The sequence below is a fragment of the Amphiura filiformis genome, chromosome 12 (assembly GCF_039555335.1).
Source record: "Amphiura filiformis chromosome 12, Afil_fr2py, whole genome shotgun sequence".
Taxonomy (NCBI): domain Eukaryota; kingdom Metazoa; phylum Echinodermata; class Ophiuroidea; order Amphilepidida; family Amphiuridae; genus Amphiura; species Amphiura filiformis.
Genome location: NC_092639.1, coordinates 39,681,340 through 39,701,123, shown reverse-complemented (window position 1 = coordinate 39,701,123; position 19,784 = coordinate 39,681,340). Strand labels below are relative to the sequence as shown.

Genomic DNA, 19,784 nt, shown 5'->3' with positions numbered 1-19,784 from the left:
TAGAATATCGAATGTTGCGTTTTGAAATAAAACAAACCAGAAATTTATCACCCATTGTAAAGATATGGCACATGTACCGAATACATGTACATACATTGGCTGACCTTGTGGATTTCCTGGCCCAGCCATGCTAACCACATAAGGAGATTATCGATTAACCTAGTGCAGCTATTGTCATAGCAGGGTATTATTATGTAATACTCCTGATCCATATTTGGCGTTCTCTTGGACTGATGTTATGATATTGCTGCAAAATTTATCGCGATATCGTGGTATCGATCATATCGCGATAAATTGTATGACCAGAAGCTCAAACCCTGTCCACATTTGGCGTAATAGTAATAACTGAAATAATATGGATTCATGGATGGATTTCGATACATCACAAGTGCTTCATTATATTTAGACAGGTAAAATCTGACTGCAAACTTGGAATATTATTTGCCAAATTGGCGCCTTTATGCAGCTTTTATTTGGGAGTTGCTGAATGTTTATCGTGGGGTCATCAAAGAAGCAGTGAGAATTATCGCATAGTGATAATAATCAATATTTTCTCACAATGTTTTACGTGGATTTAACAGTGTGCATCTTTTTATTTACATGTCCAGCAATGCATCACCTTCATCATGCAGAGCAGGCGACCATAGAATTTCTCCATGCACAGCAAACTCTTGCACATTAAAACATCCCCACGACCACAATTACCCAAAATCAGCAAGGATTACAGTTTGGTTTTCAGGATAAGATTAGGGCTAGGATTATGCAGAGATTAGCATTATGTTTGGGTTGTGACCTCTCACCTGGTAACATGGATCATGACCACTCCTCCCTCTGTCTATACCTAACACTTCTGCTATAAGTCCTCCACCTGATGTATGCCTCTTGAAAGCATCAGTAGATGCTTCATCCCAGTTTGGGGAGCATGGCTTCACTGAAGTCAACTTACATTGAATAGCTTGCCTGCAAATACAATTAAGGATAGTATACTTGCGATAATTAGTTTGGGAGCATGGTGGCCTAGCAGTTAGGGCGCTTGACACATGATCGCAAGGTTGTGGGCTTGAACCCCATCAGGGCCAATGTGATGTGTGTCCTAAAGACACTGTCTTTATCTCCTTTGTTCCACTCCACCCATGTGTATTTCAGGGAGCTGTTAAAGGAGCATATTAAAATAACAGATGTGGAAAATAGGAGTATAAACTGACCATAGATACCAGTTGTAGTCCTGTATATGGCATATAATTTGGATGGCCTAGGGGAAAGTTAGCCCATATTTGCAAGACTATCCTTGCCTTCAAGGTGAAACAACCCTACTCATATTCATGTTACCCTCTGGCCATGGGCTGGCCTGGTGTCAGATCTTACCCAGGGAAAGATGACATTCCAATATCGGCCTTTAAGGGTAGTCATACTAGCACCCTTGTTGTTGGCAGCAACATGGTGTGATATATCCTAGTGGCAGGGGAATGGGAATTTATTTAGTAGAGAGGTATCATGACAGTCTCAGGTCAGGTAGTTCTTTGTACTAACAACATTACACACACACAAACAGAAAGAAGAAGCCTGAAATTTTGCCACAAGAGGAAGTATAAGAGTATATTTGAATTTAGCGGCATACCTTGGTAATGATAAAAAGTTATCATCAATAGGCCACATCTTGCTCTTCAATACAGTCTGTGTAACCCCAGTGTCAACAAACAACGCATCAGCACTGTCCCCTGAGGGCGCACTTATCACTTCAGCTCGATACCATGTACCATTCTCTGTTTGGCAGACGCATGCTGTACCTGGCAGCAACTCTGCCTCCGTGTTATCGCCTAGAGAAGGAATAGAATGCAATTATCAGGAATTTGCAATCATATCATGGACAAAATGAGTTTTTTCAAAGATTCACACTTTGGCCCATCATCTCTCTGTGAAGGCCAAATCGTAAGATTTTTCACCCCGATGTGGCAGTGACATCAGTGACCATTTCCTGCTGCACAGCTTTGAATCACTGACATTAACGTACTGCCATACACACACATAGGTTTAGACAATGCATAGAATATGCACATTCGAATCCGATGCCTCAACACCTTCTTTGGCCTTGTATGATCAGATTGTGTCACTTGTGATATCGTGTGAAAGAATAGTCTCCAACATTACCGATACAGTTATAGGATTAGGATTAAGCAGACCTGAAACACAGATTTTGTAAAAAACACGAAAATCTACCACTCAATAGTCGTCACGATTCATTAGCCATTCGCATTCCACACAGGTTTTTAACCAAAGGATCTTTCCGATCTGCTTTTTTTTATGTGCACTTCGCGCGCATTTGTTCCATAGGTAACGTTTGATAGCGGGCCAACAAGACAATTTTTCAAGCTTGCCTCCCCTTTTCCCTGGTTAGCCAACTGTAAGTAACAACATTTTGTTTTATCAGATTTCTGTGGGTTACATCACATTTTCTCATGAAAATTGGATCATGGATCAGAAAAATTGGGAAGCACTGCCTAGCCATGAGAAACGAAAATATGATTATTGGGCTACTCCAGCTCAAATCCATTACACCCCCTATGGAAGATATGACCTTAATCTCCCACACAGGGGGTGTTAATTTCAAATGGAACCACCAATTCAGGTAACCCCATTTGAAATTCACACTCCGTGTGTGGGAGATTAAGGTCATGTCTTCCATAGGGGGAATTACCCATATGTCTATGTTACTCACCACGTTGCCCGTACGTATCCTGCAGACTGTTAGTCATCTGATTCAGTTCATCAGTAGTTAGCTGGCACCAGAAATCCCATGGATTGGTTACTTGGGTTAAGCTTACTTCAACACAATCTTGGTTCACTGGTGGCCATGGATAGGAAGAGGTACCTGATGTCATGGAGATAAAATAACAAAAAAAGATGATTAAATCTTTTTAAATTTGAACCATTACCTTTGCTGTTCTTGTGACCAAATTCCAAGTACCGTATTCGTTCCAGTAAGTGCCCATGCCCCAATAAGCGCCCACCCAGGGTATTTTCAATTTGGGTAAAGGGTACCATTAATGTTGAAGTGATAGATAGATGTTGATACAGTGAAATAGCTGCAGGACTACAAGTCCTGCGTAAACTTGCAATACATTTTCTGCATGAGAAAAGCTACTAGAACGTCTCAGGACCCTTTTATAACATAAGTAAATTTGTCTCTAAAGTAAATTTGTCTCTAATAAACGCCCCTTACGAAAAAATTAGGTAAACAAGGTAAAAAATAAGCGCCCACCCAAAATGACTTTGTTAAGCGCCCTGGGCGCTTATAAAATTAATACGGTATGTTGTAAGGTTTATAGTTGAAGTACAAAATGTATAAATAAATATACATGTACAATGTAAATTAAACTTAAAAATTTAAAGTTCTTCCTTAGCAATTTGCAAAATTGTTCCTTAGCAATTTGCAAAATTGCTAAGGTCTGTTTCTGTCAAGTTCTTTCTTTCTTTCTTTACCTAGCTGGGGGGTTTCCAACCCCCCGAGCTAGGTACTGTTTTGCTATCGGATCTTTCTTCTTTCTTTCTTTCTTTCTTTCTGGCAATTAATTTCAAAATGCTACTCCTCCTACATGTTACACCCTACAATTACGTAACTTGCACATATGTATCGCCTATATCCAGTGCCCATATGGTGCAAACAGAATTGGGATCAAAGGTCATTAAAGGGGCATTTTCGGTATATAACCAAATATCTTCCAAATGCTTCTTCTGCCACATATTACATAGCACAATGACGTCACTTACACATGTGCATCGGCTTTACCCAGTGCCCATACCTTGCACACAGAATTGGGGTCAAAGGTCATTAAGGGGTAAAATCTTACAATTGCATTATCTGGACATCTGTAAGGAGTATGGGACTCAAACTCGATACAATAAATCTCATGACCAGGGAACATTTTATGGGGGTTAGGTCAAAGGTCATGCAGAGGTCAAATTTTAGAAATGCATTTCCTGGACATCTGTAAGGGGTACGCAGCTCAAACTTGGTGACAACAAACTTAATGATCAGGGGAACATGTTGGAACACTTTGCAGGGGTCAGGTCAAAGGTTATCTGGGGTCAAATCTTTATAACTTCATTTTCTGGATATCTGCGAGGGGTATGGGGCTCAAACTCAGTGACAACAAATCTCATGACCAGGGGAACATTTTGCAGGGGTCAGGTCAAAGGTCATGTAGAGGTCAAATTTTCTAAATGCATTTTCTGGACATCTGTTAGGGGTACGGGGCTCAAACTCCACAACAACAAACTTACTGACCTGGGGAACATTTTGAAACACTGTGCAAGGGTCATGTCAAAGGTCATCTGGGGTCAAATCAGAATTTCATTTTCTGGATATCTGTAAGAGGTACGGAGGCTTAAACATGGCGACAACAAACCTCAAGACCAGGGGAACATTATGGAACACCATGCATAGGTCAGGTCAAAGGTCATCTGGGGTCAAATCTTAGAATTGAATTTTTTGGACATCTGTTAGGAGTAGAATTTCATTTTCTGGATATCTGTAAGAGGTACGGGGCTCAAACATGGTGACAACAAACCTCAAGACCAGGGGAACATTATGGAACATCATGCATAGGTCAGGTCAAAGGTCATCCGGGGTCAAATCTTAGAATTGATTTTTTGGGACATCTGTTAGGAGTACGGGACTCAAACTCTGTGAAAACAAACCCCATGACCAGGGGAGCATTTTTGGAACATTTTGTAGGGGTCAGATACCTCCACAACACCAACATGCCCCAGCTAGGTTTGTGGTCTATGACCACCATTTGCCACTAGTTCTTTCTTTCTTTCTTTCTGTCAATCTTATAATGAGCCACCGTAGCCATATGCTTTGAGCCATGTTGACCATATTTGGTCATTAGGACCATTGGGTGGGGGGACAAATGAAACATGATCAACTTCAGGTCAAAGGTCATCCACTTCCGGTCAATGGTCAAAACGTGATTTCACTAAAAATGCTACTCCTTCCACAAATTACAAAGCACAATGATGGCACTTGGGTACATGCATCAGCTATACCCAGTGTCTAAAGTTATTGTCCAGAATCGGGGTCAAAGGTCATTAAGGGATACTTCCGGTATATGACCAAATTCCCTTAAATGCTGCTGCTGTCGCAAATATATATAGTACAACAATGTTACTTGGTCATCAGGTCCAATAGCTGGTGGCACAAATGTCACATGACCAACTCAAGGTCAAAGGTCATGGAAAGGTCAATATGGCCAAAAATGATGTTTCCTGTTATTTTTACTAAAACTGCTACTCCTTACACAAATTACACAGCAAGATGACGTCACTTGACACATGCATTAGCCTTGAGGTCAAAGGTCATACGAAGGTCATTATGGCTGATGTGATTTTCTGTTCTGTTACTAAAAATACTAAATGACATTCCACAAATTATAATATAGCATGACATTACTTGCATACATCCATTGGGGTCAAAGGTCATTGGGTCAAAGGTCATTGGGGTTAAAGGTCATGTAGGTATTACTTCGGTATGTAGCAAAATACCTTAGGAAGTCGCACTATAATAGCGCATGATCAAAGTTGCACAGAACTATTTACATGAATATTGAATAATTTTTGGTTTATATCAAAATGATTTCACATACTGTAATACTATGGAAATTAATTATAATTAATGATTATAATAATACTACAAATATCTGTTTATACATGTATATTCCAATGAATCATTGAATTATACCAATATACTGGACCTTTTGAACTCGCATATGCTATAGGTGAGCTAACGAATTAACCTTGGTCTTTAGTCAAATTCCAAAGTATTATAGTGCATTTCAAATAAAACCTCTCAGTAAAATCAGCATAATATACTACTGCTTACACGCATGCATGTTATATAGCTGGGCTAATTAGCTATAGGCCTAGTTAATTAGCTATTGCTAAGGTCGCGTATATGTGTATGCGCAATTTAGCTCTAGTTCTTTACTTCTTCAAAACACTTTATAATAGTGAAACAAAACATTTTGAACCGTGTCTACATATGACAGCAACTTCACAAAAAGCCATTTAAATGTACATTGTAGTATGTACGATTTCCATCAAATTTTGTTCTTCTTTACCCAAAATGCTGAAATAACATAGTAATAACTGCCGGGATGGGTTTTAAGCAGAAATAACAAGGTGAAGTGAAAGAAACTCACTGGCCATTTCACATGGAATATTATGGAGGATTTAATGTGTGATTTATGACTTTATTTTGAAATTGTTCTGTTGACCTACAAACAGGCCGATTCCAAAATTCATTTCATTTTGGCGTAAGGTGGGACTTGTGCACACAATACAAATATATGCCAAAAAATCAAGTTAACAAAAATTAACCAATTTCAAAGTAACATCTTACATTGTGGCTTAAAATGCATGTAATGCAAAGTTACCTCCATAATGTTTTGACCCGATTTGAAAATCAAGATTTCTAAAACGTACTCAGCTTCATAGTACCATCAACAAATAACGTCACTGTATAATGGACAGCCTGGCACTTCTATGTGTTCATCCATATCACTTGTTGGCTACTACATGTACGTGGACATGTGTCTCTTTTTACATAATAGGTAGGAATAAATATCCAACTCATCTCAAGTCTGGTATTTATTCCTAGCTGATATAAAAAGAGACATGTAGCAGGTGACAAGTGCATCCTTTTGATATGGATGTACACATATGATCACCAGAAAGCTTCAAGAATTGGCAAGAACAATGAAGACGCATCATACTCACTATCTTCATCAGAAGCTATCTTTGTAGCTGTTGCACCAACCACACTACTCATCTCCTCGTTAATGTTGGTATCACCCTCCATTAGTGTCACACCAAATGGAGTAGATGTGTTGCCATGGAAAGTACACGTAAGCGGCTTATCCATCATCAACTCCTCCAACTTCTCAAGTGTATCGGGAACAGTCCTCATACACTTTCCCAGACGACACTCAATGGCTAGTGGGGCCTGACTGAGAAATTCTGGTTTCAAGGTTTTGAGTTGAGCAACATCTTGCTCCTCCGAGTTACCAAAGTCAACAAAGCACACCTTTGCTCTTGCAGTTGCGGGTTTATGCGTTACTATCCCACGATACCACTGCTCATCCTCTGAGAATTTTGCACAGCATGCTTGTCCTACATTGCTCTGTGGGAGAACAAGCTGACCCGGTCCAACAGCTGCGTACGCATCTTGGAGTTTAGCCGACATCGTTTCGATCGCCTCCGTCTGCTCACTCATCTGGACGAAAAACTGATGGGCTCCTTCAATGTGAGTGGCATAAACTTCACACTCCTTTGGTAGATCTATATTAGGCGGGTAACCTACTACATCATCTTGACTGCCGCTTCCAATCATGCTTTGGACTTCCTCGTTGATATTAACATCATGATCCCCAGAGGTATCAAACAACTGTAAGGCAAGCATGCCAGCACGCTTAGCTTTCACATCCCCAACTAGCTGCTTCTCCATGACTAGATCCTCAAACTTGGTTATGAGATCCTGCTCATACTTGTTATCCACATGATCAACTAGTGCACACTGCACGGCCTGGCTTTTCAGCTTGCTGAACTCCGGACGTAACCGACGCAGATTGCCGACGTCTACCTTATCGTTATTACCATAATCAATGAAATACACCTCCACTTGAGAGACAGATATCGTCTTCAAGATTTGAGCACGGTACCATCCATCATCCTCCGAGTACTTGGCTACACAGAACGCTCCAACCAAAACTGACTCAAGGGCGTCACCAGTGGTGCCGTTGTAGTGATCATTTATCTTGATCATGATCTCATCCAACGTGGTACAATCTTTAGCAAGCTGACACCAGAATCTACCTGGATTATCAACATGTGAGACGATAAAGTCTTCATGTGCATCAAGTTTGATGTTATCAATAGCAGAGCTAATCATCTGGTCTGATGATGCTCGAGCTGGGCTTGCTGCTTGTGTTGGTTTAGGAGGAGGAGGAGTTGCTTCTTTCTGCTTCTTTTCCTTCAAGGCTTGCGTCTGGAGTTTCTTCAGCTCTTGACCCATCCTCATCCCACCTGCGGAGAGCTCAACTTCATACACACCACCACTGTTGCCATGACTTTCACATTTGAACTGTTCTACAGTGTTAGCTAAGTCTCTCATCTTGTCAATAACCTTTGGCTGTGCTTCGCCTAGGTCCCAACCTTTGAGGGCGCACTTTACGGCCTGCGCTGGAAGTTTCATCAGATCTGCAGATATCTGCTTCACCTTCGCCAATTTGACACGTTCTGAATTTCCATAATCGACAAACAAAACCTCAAGTTCTCCCACATGCTTGTTTATCACTACAGCTCGGTACCAGCCTTCATCTGCAGAAAACTGTGCAATGCATGGTGTTCCAACAGCCACATTCTTTAGGGCAGATACAGATTTACCAGAACACTTCGCATGAATTTTCTCCATCAACTCATCAAGCTCTGATCCCGATTTCACAGGCTGGCACCAGAATTCCTGTGGACTGCTTCCATGTGAAAGGTAGACTTGTACTGGCCCATTTGGAAGCTGAACTTCAGTGAAAGTAATTGGTTCTGCTGGTGCTGCAGGAACTGGAGCTTGCTTGGCTGGAGCTGACTGACCAAATCCTTGACTGGACCTATCTTGACCGAATGGTGCATCTGTCCGAGGTGGAGACTTGACGCTCTTTTGGAACTGGTCTCTAGGAGGTGTTTTTGCTGAAATCCTCCTTGTTGTTCTTGCCTGCCAGGTGGTGGCCTTGATGACTGTGAACTCTGGAATTGATCCCTCGCTGATGATCTGGAAGGCTGAGAGCTTTGGAAAGTATCTCTTGGCGGCGTCTTGGAGGGCTGTAGGAATTTCTGCATTTCTTTGTTCATGTTGACACCTGTTCCCTCTTCTGTGAGTACAACCCCGTATGCACTACTGTTTCCTTCATGCTTGATGCTTACTATAGACGCAATTAGAGTCTTTTCACTTGTTATGCTTTCAAAGTGATCTCTTGCTTTCTCTGTGCCTCCATCCTGAGGAGAAATGCCATCTAAGCCACAGGATATACACTGGAGGGGCAGCTGAAAGAACTCACTCTTCAGGACTCGAAGACGGGACCCTGAAATGACTTCACTATTACCATAGTCCACGTAGGTTACATCATAATCTGATCCTCTTGTGGCGGTAATCTGTGCCCTGTACCAGGAGTCATCTTCTGTAAACTGTGAACAACAGGGCTGGTTGACACGGGGAGAGTTCAACCTTGTGTCCGGTGTCGGAGATGCATATGCATCTTGAAGACTGGCCATCATCTCGTCAAAGATTTCGGTATCTTTTAGCAGCTGGCATGAGATACTTGTAAGGCTCCCAACTGAGGTGACTTGCACTTGGTGTTTTGACCCTGGCCTTAAGTTAGGTGCCGTGAAAGCAGTTGGTCCCTGAGGCTCCCGACTCACTTCATCTGATCTCAACCGTCCTCGATTCTGGGGTTGTTGTGGCAACGATCCGGAAGACGATGTTGACGAGATTGGGCTAGCCCTTCCAGCTCTTTCCGAGGTCCTACGAGATCCTTTCATTGGGAACTGCTCTTGGTCTCGATTGGCCAGGCCTTCTTTTACCAGTACACCTGCGATGTCAGCATTCTCCTTACCGCTTGGATCCACTAAGAGTATAGCACACTTGTCCCCTCGGAAGCCCACCACCTTACCGCACAACTCCTTGTCTCCCGTCAGATCCTCAAACCTGCCTGTTGCTTCAGGCCCCGTGCATGATGCTTCTTCTATACCACTCAGACAACACCTAATTGCAATGGTTGGAAGCTTCAGGAACTCTTCCGTTATGACTCTCAGATTGCCAACACTTGTTACTTCTTTGTTGCCATAATCTACAAACAACACCCTACACTGATTGTTCGCTAACATCTTGTCAACAACTGCTCGGTAGAAGGTCTCATCTTCCGAGAAGAGAGCCACGCACGCCATACCATCTTCAGCACGGTTTACCATCTGTCCACCTGATCCTTCGCAGTAGAATTGTGAAAGATCGTTCATCAAGTTATCAAGATCTAGAGATATGCAAGACTGTTGTATCCAGAAAGACGATGGGGATTCTACATGTGAGATGTACAGCTTCTCCCTGCTGCCGACGTCTAACCCCATGTTCTTGAATTGCACCTTGCGATCACCACTGCCACTGCTGGTGTGTCCTCCACCACCACTACCACTTGCCATCCGGACCTTCATAGGTTGTCCATAACCTGTAAAATAGAAAGAAGAAACACAGAATCTAAACATATCATCTTTAAGATCATAACGTGACATGGACACCAAGTATAGTCCATTTGGCTTTCTTGAGTGCATGCTCCAGTGCAAGTAGTATTAAATTGTACACTCAAATAACTGGCATACATGTATGTTTACACTTGCGATCAAAGGTGGTACATGTGTGAAAATAAACTCTGATACAGTACTAACGCTACTCTCTTGAGGAAGCCAAATGGACTATAGATGGTGCAGGGTGTCAGACAATAGTTTCTGGCAGGACGGTTCAAATTTGAAACAAAATACCCTACTATTAGAGATAGTACAGTAACAATTAAACGCCCCCACCACTTTTTTCAACCAAGATGTTACAAAGATGCTGATATTTCCATGCTATCTTTTGTAGTGAGCTTACAAAGGTGCACACATGGTCGATAGTGGCGTCGTAAATTGTATCGTAAACCCAGAAGTAAACCCAAAGTTGTTGTTCCTAAGTTCATAGTTCATCATTATGACAGGGATGCCATTCCGGAAATCCGGACCGCACGTATTTTTTTACAAAATTTCCGGTCGCCAAAAAAATCTCCGGTTGGAAGGAAAAAAAAAATACCGTCGCGTCCGCCCGGCTCTGAAAGAAATAAAATAAAATATACTGCCCTCTTTTGTCAACTATTTGTCAACTAATCACTCTCATGCTCAAGAGCACGTGCCCGTATGCATGGTACAATACGCAGTGTTTTTGTTGTAGCTGTACACCTCTAGGGATGAGACGGAAACACGAAAAATGTGACTTGTTGGCTGCAAATTCGGAAGCCTTGATCGTATGAACGTGCGTTTTGTTTTGACAATAAAATATTAATAAACTTTAAACTTGCGTGTGGGTATTGAATTACGGGCGAATTACGATCGGATTTGCTGTTTATCTTGCGATCAATCATCACAATGGAAGTGGATAGGAAAGCAGATATAAAGACGATCGATGCTGGAGTTAAAAATCGGTTTAAATGCCATGGCAATGGCTGGAACAGAAGGATGATGCAGGACGGTTTTTGTCTATTTACATACGGAAAGTAGATGCTGCAGGGAAGTATAAATGTACTTACTGTCAGGGTATATATTCGTACGCTAGCAGTGGAAATAAGGCGATTTTAAAACATGCTAACTCAGGTGGTCATAAAGAAAAACGCGAGCTTTTAAACTCAAACCAAACTTTGCCAACCATGTTTCGTGTATCGCAAGCTATTATGAGAGGAGATACAGATAGAGATGTTCAAGTAATTGCACAGAAGATAAAGAATAAGCACAAAAACACAAGCACAAGACCCAAGATACCAGGAAACCATAGGTAACTTGTAATTTTAGCTGTATTTGTAAATCATTTGCTTTAATTTTTAATCTGTTGACATGTAACTTCCCCCTAAAAATAGCCTCCCCTGTGGTGTAAGATGTGCAGAAACTGTCTGGCTTCGGGGGGCTTCGCCCCCTCCACCCCCAACAGGGGCCCACCAGGGCCAGCGGGCCCTGGACCCCACGCCGCGAGGGGCGAGAGCCCCACTCGCTACGCTCGCCCCGCTTCGCCTTTAGTATTTTATGAAATATTATTTTCCTTCCCAACTTCAGGAGGCAACTGGCATCCCTGATTCATTTCAGCATGAGTTTTAAGCTTACTTAATGATTTTAATGTGAATTATCGTTCTAAAAATGACCTCTAATAAACGCCCCTTTTGGAAATTGCAATTCCCCTGCAGCCAAGTATTTAATGAAATATAGTGGGCTTAAATTCACTTGATGGTACATGTATCTACCATCACCCAAAAACTTGAATAATTATAATATTCTAACTTTTTGACCTAGTAACACTCCTTTAAGGGGGTACTACATGTACACCCCTCGATAAATTTGTGTCTATTTTTGCATTTTTCTCAAAAACTAATAATAACACAGTGGTAACAAAAGTTATGTATATTATAGGGACATGGAATCCAATTACTACACTGGAATTTCAGTGACCCATTTATGATATGAAATAAGGTACCGCTAGGATGTACCTCATTTCCTATCATATTTACTGAACCACTTGTCTTGAGTCATTGAAATTTCAGTGTATTTATTGGACTCCTTGCCCCAATAATATAGATAACTTTTACTTTTGTATTCTCACTAAAAATTTTCTTTGAAAAAGAATCCCATTCTTGTAACATCTCTCTCGAATCTCCATGATCAATAGGCCCTATCGTATGAACTCAACCAGAACGGTGTAACAAATTAACAATTGAAATGGCAGACATGTTGTTGGTTCTAAGTTGACAAGAGCGACAGGTCTTTAAAACAATTCCACAACCATTCACTCATATCACCTGTTTTATTGTATTATCATGCGAAGTGCCCTGTAGTACCTTACCGAGGGATTTTTATTTGCAATGAGAACGAGTGATGTAGTATTCCATCAAAATATCATGACATTTTTACTTGCCAAGAGCCTACGGGATGGGAACCCTGACAAAGATTAATGCAATTTACCTTCTCTGATGATTCTGTCGGCTACCATCTCATGAGATTCTGTCTCCATCTGCAGTGTCATGTGAACTCTACCTGCCATTAGCCCTGCTGGTTTACCTGAATGAAATGGGTAACAAAGAAATATTAAAAGAAAATGGTCAAATATGCCAGTGTCGTATCATTGATCATTATCTAATTTTGAAGTTTGAAAGAAGTTAGAGTAGGGGGGTCACACATTAGCTCATTAGGTGTCTGCATACGACCCATAAATGAACAATGGCATGTTTTGAGCATAAAAAAATATCAAATTGTTTTCTTCATAGAGACCTAAACATTTTCAAATATTTATTTAGTATATGTGTAGTTACAAAAAAATATTTTTAGGTCTATTGACCTTTTGAATTTTACACGGCGGCTCTGTGAAAGCACCAGATTATTTATCAGCAAAGACCAGTGTCTGGATCCGCAGAAGAAATTAAGAAATTGCCTTTAGAAAGTGAGTTTTTCGACCCGGTGCCAACGATGTAGTGAATTTTAAAGTTACTTTTTCTGAACCATGAGAAATGTATCTTTATTTTGGCACAACTTGTTTTTTTCTACGATAAATTTGAAAATTTGATGTTTTTTTGCCCGAAACGTGTGTATTTTCCCATAGGAAACGCTGTCCAAGGGTGAAATTTTGATATGATGACTGTAGATGATGAGTTACCCTACTGTGTGCCACATGTGCAATCAAATTGAGACTCCTTTTTCCTGAATCTCCACAAAAATATCTTTCTTTTGACGTAAACAAGAAATTTCTAGGATGTTGGGTTAAAAAATGGCAATATATTGAAACATTTGTTTTTTGGCCATTTTCCTGTGTATTTTCCCATAGAAATTGTAGACTGGCCCCCAGTCTCGGTTCGGTTCCATCTCTGGATAATGTAACAATAAATAATTACGTAATGCCCTATGAAAAAATGCCAACTCCCCCCCTTATTTTCTTCAATGCCAAAACCCATTCCTCTTCATCCACAAATCGACGCCACTAATTACACCCACCACAGTCAACCATGCAGCAATATAGAAATATACTCGTATTATAAGTGAACGCGAAAGTCCATTGAGCGCTGATTCCGAGACTGGTCCAATCTGTTAGAGATCTCACTTCCAAATATTCGTTCAACGAAGCACGGTGATTCGATGTCAATTACGAAAGCCCCGCCCCAGTTTCAATTCCAATATGGTAGCACAAAGCTATGCCGCGGGATGTGACGCAAGATCGGATGGGACACTTGTCAACAACTGAGAGGTATTGAGCTCAAGTGGCACGCGTCCTGATAGACCCATGGTACGCAGCAAATAATAAAAGGCAACCACTGACTCGGACTTAGGCCTATTGTCCATATTATGCACATTATCGCGTGCGGTTTGCAAATGTTTGCACATTATTTAGCTAGGAAGCCTTTTCAAATATCCCCGCCTGCCAAGCTGCGTTGATTGGTCGGATACAATATCGTTGTTTAGTCGCTACACAAACGTTAATGTAGTGAAAACATGGACGTGGTATATAGAAAGATTGCGTGACTCCAAATCCGTAAAAGTGAACTTCCAGCAGTTTGTGGGAGCTGGAAGTCAAATTGCCTACAGACTGGGAGGGTCCGTGTATTGGGTTGATTTTTAATGCTATGTAATCTTCATTACCAGTCGTTCTCCACGGACCCGAGGGAGGGTCTATAGAAATTGTTGACCTTACTTGTGAAGTTTTCATATTTTTCCATTTCTGGAGTGTAGTTATCAACATATTATGACCAACTTGTTGTTTTTATCTACTGCAGTGGTCCAACTTGAAGTCCTAGAGTTGTTTTACCTTGAATATGGATGTACAAAGTTGATATTTTTATTCCGAGGGTGTCCGTAACTTGCTGTTTCATTCTGTAGCACTTTTTACACTGAGCGGCAATTTCCTTGATTTTCTAGATTTTTCCCACTTTGGAGGCAATTTCTCACAATATTTTGATGCACATGAAGCTTTTGTTGTTGTTTTTGTGTTTCAACCCAAGGGTTAGAGTTGGCTTAGTGTAAATGCAGCCATTCACAATTCATATTTTTAATCTGAGATTGTCGAAATCTGCAATTTTATTCTGCAAGGGGTTAAAATGAGAGTGCGACGATCCTTGATTTTGGTGTTTTAGTCCATATTTGGAGTAATCTTTTTCAAAAACTGAAGCAAATGATGTACCTCTTGACATATCTATGTTGAAAGACTCAGTTATACAGCAACTTTAAGTGAAAATCGGACATAGGAAGCATATAATTTTGATTTTTTAGTCTTCAAACATGCCATATTGTCGAAAACATGCGTTTTATCAAAATCATGCTGAAAAACAGCCATTTTTCGAACTTTTAAATTGGCGTAACTTCGAAAACGCTTTATCCAATTTGAACCATTTAAATTGCTATCTTCATCATTTTGCAAGATGCTTCTGAAAAACTTAATGCCAAACATTTATATTGTAGATAAAATAATGATGTGACCCCCCTAGTTAGAGAGAAAGAAAGTTTGAAAGTTTTAATGAAAGAATGTTTGAAAGAAAAGTTGAAGAAAAAAAGTTTGAAAGTACAACAAAGTTTGAAAGTACAAGAAAATTTGAAAGGAAGTTTGAAAGAAGTTGGATACATTTTGAAAATTGAAAGAAAATTGAAAAAGTTTGAAAGAAAATTTGAAAGAAAATTTGAAAGAAAGGAAATTTGAAAGAAAGGAAGTTTGAACGAAAGGAAGTTTGAAAGAAAGGAAGTTTGAAAGAAAAAAATTTGAAAGGTAGCTTTTAGAAATAAAGTTTGAAACTTGACAGAAAATTTGAAAAAGTTTGAAAGAAAGGACGTTTGAAAGGATGTTTGAAAGAAAAAAAGTTTGAAAGCGAAAGTTTGAAGGAAGGAGAGAAAGTTTTTAGAGAAAGGAAGTTTGAAAGAAAGAATGTGTATCTTCAATGCGAAAAGCAACAATTTTCAAATGATGGACAGCTAACAAAGTACATCCCCTGTGGCACGCTGTCCCGGTCTTGGGTATTGCACCAGAGGGTCTGTGGCTCAAAAACCTCACTGAAATAAAAATTCCTTTAAAAAGGAATGGGGCCCAATGGAGCTTTCATGTAATGTGCTGGAAGGTAACCGTTCTCTTTTGATGCATGTTTTTGAACTGTTTATAAACCCTAATCCGCCTAAACAAACACCTGAATTGATGCATAAAGCAACTGCTAAGGCAAGTATTCCACATAGATAAGTAATCTGTATCACCCATACGGTAATGGTTGTGGGTTTTTTTTACATATCGATTTCTGACAAACCCGAGATGCAGGGTTGTCACTACACTGGACGCCGTCCGGCACTCACAATTTTACATTTCCGGAAGTGGATGATATTTCATTATAAAAAGAGCAAAAAAAACATTTTTAGGGGTGGGGGGTGGGGGTGGATGATGATATTTCATTATAAAAAGAGCAAATTTTTTTTATTTTAGTGGGGATGGTACCCTCAAAGCCTATTCCCCGATCCCCGATATTTTAACCACTTACTTTTTTGGTCCTGGTGACAACCCTGCCTGCAGATGAAATAAAATTTACAGCTTGGCCTAGATTTTGATGAGAATCACAGAATCGATTCTGGTAAGATTTTGTTACAAGAATCAACTTCTCTCAAATGTTGTATCATACAGTATTAGTGAACCGACTATAGTGGAAACTAGGCCCTGATTTGCAATCATTTTTGTGTTAAAACATGCATATTTTTTTAACACATTTTGCTCCAATTCATGGCACAATCACAGGCACATCATGACATGGATCATAATTTGCATCTAAAACCAAACAACTGATTTCCAAATTTGACAGCCTCACTTGCATGAGAATAAAAGTGTCAAATTTTGTCTTCAAATTTAGAGATATTTGCCCCTTGCATACTGTATGTGGTAAAAAGTGCCAATACTTGGTCAATTTCAAGGTGGTCTGGTCAATCTTCTATGGGTCAAGCAAAGCACTGATTGTCAAATCCAAATCAATAAATCTCATTTTCCTTTCAGATTGGAACAACAATTGATAATGACAATATTTAATACAGTAAACTTGAGAAAGAGCTAATCAATTTAAATGGTATGGATATTTGGGAATTATTCATCTCTGGTAACTTAGACAGACGTAAAGTATAATGTGACCCTTGGAAGTGTAAAATTGTTTAATTTGATAATATAAGTAAGGCAGAAGATTTCTATCACACCTTTGATAAATTCTGCAAATCCTTCGTAAAAAGAGTGTGGAAGGCAAGATCCGAATTGAGTTTGAACGTTACTGATATTTAATATATTTATTTGTATGTGATGAATTCTGCGTTGCTAGCTAAACTGTATAATTGAATATATTTATATTTTGTTTTATTTTCCTGTTTACAACCCATTTCAAGTCAACTTGGGTTGAGACAGGCAATTACTTTTGCTTTTATTTTTACATATATGTTATAATTTTGCATGTGTATTCAATTGTGTTTAAATTCGTTTCTATTGTATATTGTTTTTGAACGCACCGCTGGTTAGGCATGTGCCACTGATATAAAAGTGTATGTTCCAATAAATAAATAAATAAATAAATAAATAAATCTCATGATTGTTACATGTTTGTAGTAAGTATTTAGTATCATCTATTGGCCTTTGTTGTAAAAGTATGAGGTGATCACATGCAGGGTCTTAGCTAGAAATTTAGAGTTGCCCGTCATTTAAATAAAATTGCTTGTCCTAATTTGACCTTTAAAACATTTACCAGACATCTATAGCCCATTGGGGGGCTCAAAGAGTTCAAATATGTGCTGATATGGCCTTATTCTATAAACCTGGTCTACTAAAAAGGTCAATTAGCTTCTCAAAACATACAATTTATAATATAGCATCTGTCAAAGGCATTAATTTTGCCCGTCCCAGGAGCAAACTCCCCGCCTTAAATGACGGCCAGACGGGTGGCTAGCTAAGACCATGATCACATGGGTGATCAGCTTTTACATGTACAGTAGGCAGGGTTGCCAACAAATTTCAGCCCTAATCCTGGGTCAAATTTAGGGTACGGTACTACACCCATTGCATTTTTTTGTGTGCACATGTTGGTTTTTTTTTTGCATTTGGTGAAGAAATGAGAAAAAAATTGGACAAAGTGATATACAAAATGAAGCGATAAATCTTCTTGTTATTGTATTGTTGGCATCTGTATCAATGTTACATGCTTATAAAGGTAGAAGCCAAAAAGTGGTTCATCAGACCGCAGGGACTGCCTTTTGAAAATGATAAAAGAGCTGTAGAATGCTCTTCTGGTCTCTTCAAGAAGAGTTTTAGAAGAGCTGTTTGCACCTGTGGCCATTAAAAAGCATAAATTTAACGAGTCATCTAGAGGAGCTATAAATTGCTCTTACAAATGCAACTTAAGAAGAGCTTTAGAGGAGTGATTGCTCTCACTCCTCTCAAAAGGCAGTCCCTGAGACCGCAAAAAATGTAATGGGTGTAGTACCTCCTTAAACCAATGTTGAAAAGTTGCCCTATTATTTTCTTAACCATTGGTTTAAATTGGAAACCAGGGACTGCCTTTTGAGGAGAGTGAGAGTACAAATGTAATCCCTCTACTGCTCTCCTTAAATCTGATAGGAGAGTGATAAAAGCTCTCCTTAGTTGACCATTCTCTCCTTATATAGGCCTATTCTATTGTAAATGGTCTAAACAGCTCTCCTTGAAGGCTCCAGAAGAGCTATTTAATGCTCTCCTGCAAATTCCAAAAGACAGTCCCTGGGAACATCTAGGTTTTTATGGGACCAGGGTTGCCAAAAGATTTCAGCCTGAATCGCGGGTCAAATAATCCAAAAGTCGCCCAATTTTTCTCTTTACCATTGGTTTCTATGGGGCAGGAAACTATCGAAAGTCGCGGGAGCCAAAGTTGAAAAGTCGCCCAATTTTTTTCTTAAAGCATTGGGTTTCTATGGGACAGGAAATTGTCAAATATCGCAGGAAAAATCTTCAAAAGTCGCCCCATTGGGCTACCAAATCGCGGGTTTGGCAACCCTAGTGTATGGGACAGCAACTGGCAATACTGCATGTCTGCCTCTAGAGTAAGCCATAAAAGAAGCAATTTGCAACTCTGCAGAGTGTCAAGCTTTTATAATCTTATCATCCACCTCTCATGTGTACCAATTAATGCTCCACTGGTCACTTTGCTTCATGAATTGGGTATTGATTTGGCTTGTTAACAGTCAATGGCCCCACAAATTGTTTGCACAGTTCAATGATGAGCAACATTGCCAGACTAATCAAGTGTTAACCACTTGTCAAAGTAAAAGATCTGTGTACATAAAATACTTGAGTTTTGGTTTTAGCAGATTATTTGCCCCTACTGGAAAATTGACTTTAAAATAATAATTACTTCTTTCTCCCAAATGAGTGTTTTAGTCATAGATTTTGAAGCAACAATTCTACCGGCTGATAAAACTTTTCCACTTTTTTGCTGGGCTTTTTGGAAAGTTTATAGTATCAAACACTGTACATGTTTATAGTACAACAGTTGTCATTTCATTTCAATCCCCACATTTAAAAGATACATGAAAGCATTTTAATTGTACCCAATTCTGGGTTTCAAGTTCTACACAAGTTAATTCTATGTGGACTTGCTCGAGAAGTCTAGCTTCAAATTTGCTCAATAATAGCTTTGCATTCAAGGACACCATGTTAAAAAGCAATGGAAGTTCAGAAGTAAACACAACTAATTACGACGGGTAACGTCATGCAATCAAAAATATGGCTAAAATTTATACACTTCAACTAAATTTTACAGACTGTTCAAAATGTACAAAAATGTAATACTGTTTCCTCAAAAGATGCTGTTGACTCATCAAATTAAAATAGCATGCACCATGATGCACAACATGCACTGCAAAAAAAACCAATGTCTAAGGGGTGGTGCAATAATTATGTGTACCGGGGTGAATTCTCAAAATGGTCTGCCAAAATC

At 39.7% G+C, this 19,784-nt stretch overlaps 1 protein-coding gene across 1 annotated transcript in view; it reads right to left on the bottom strand.

Moving 5' to 3' along the window:
- The window catches only part of LOC140166185 (uncharacterized), a 33,619-nt gene that overhangs the window by 12,324 nt on the left and 1,511 nt on the right, over positions 1-19,784 (bottom strand). The window contains 6 exon segments of the mRNA XM_072189585.1: positions 801-960; positions 1,619-1,817; positions 2,717-2,869; positions 6,778-8,599; positions 8,602-10,268; positions 12,793-12,888. Of these exon segments, the coding sequence (XP_072045686.1) occupies positions 801-960; positions 1,619-1,817; positions 2,717-2,869; positions 6,778-8,599; positions 8,602-10,268; positions 12,793-12,888 (4,097 nt within the window).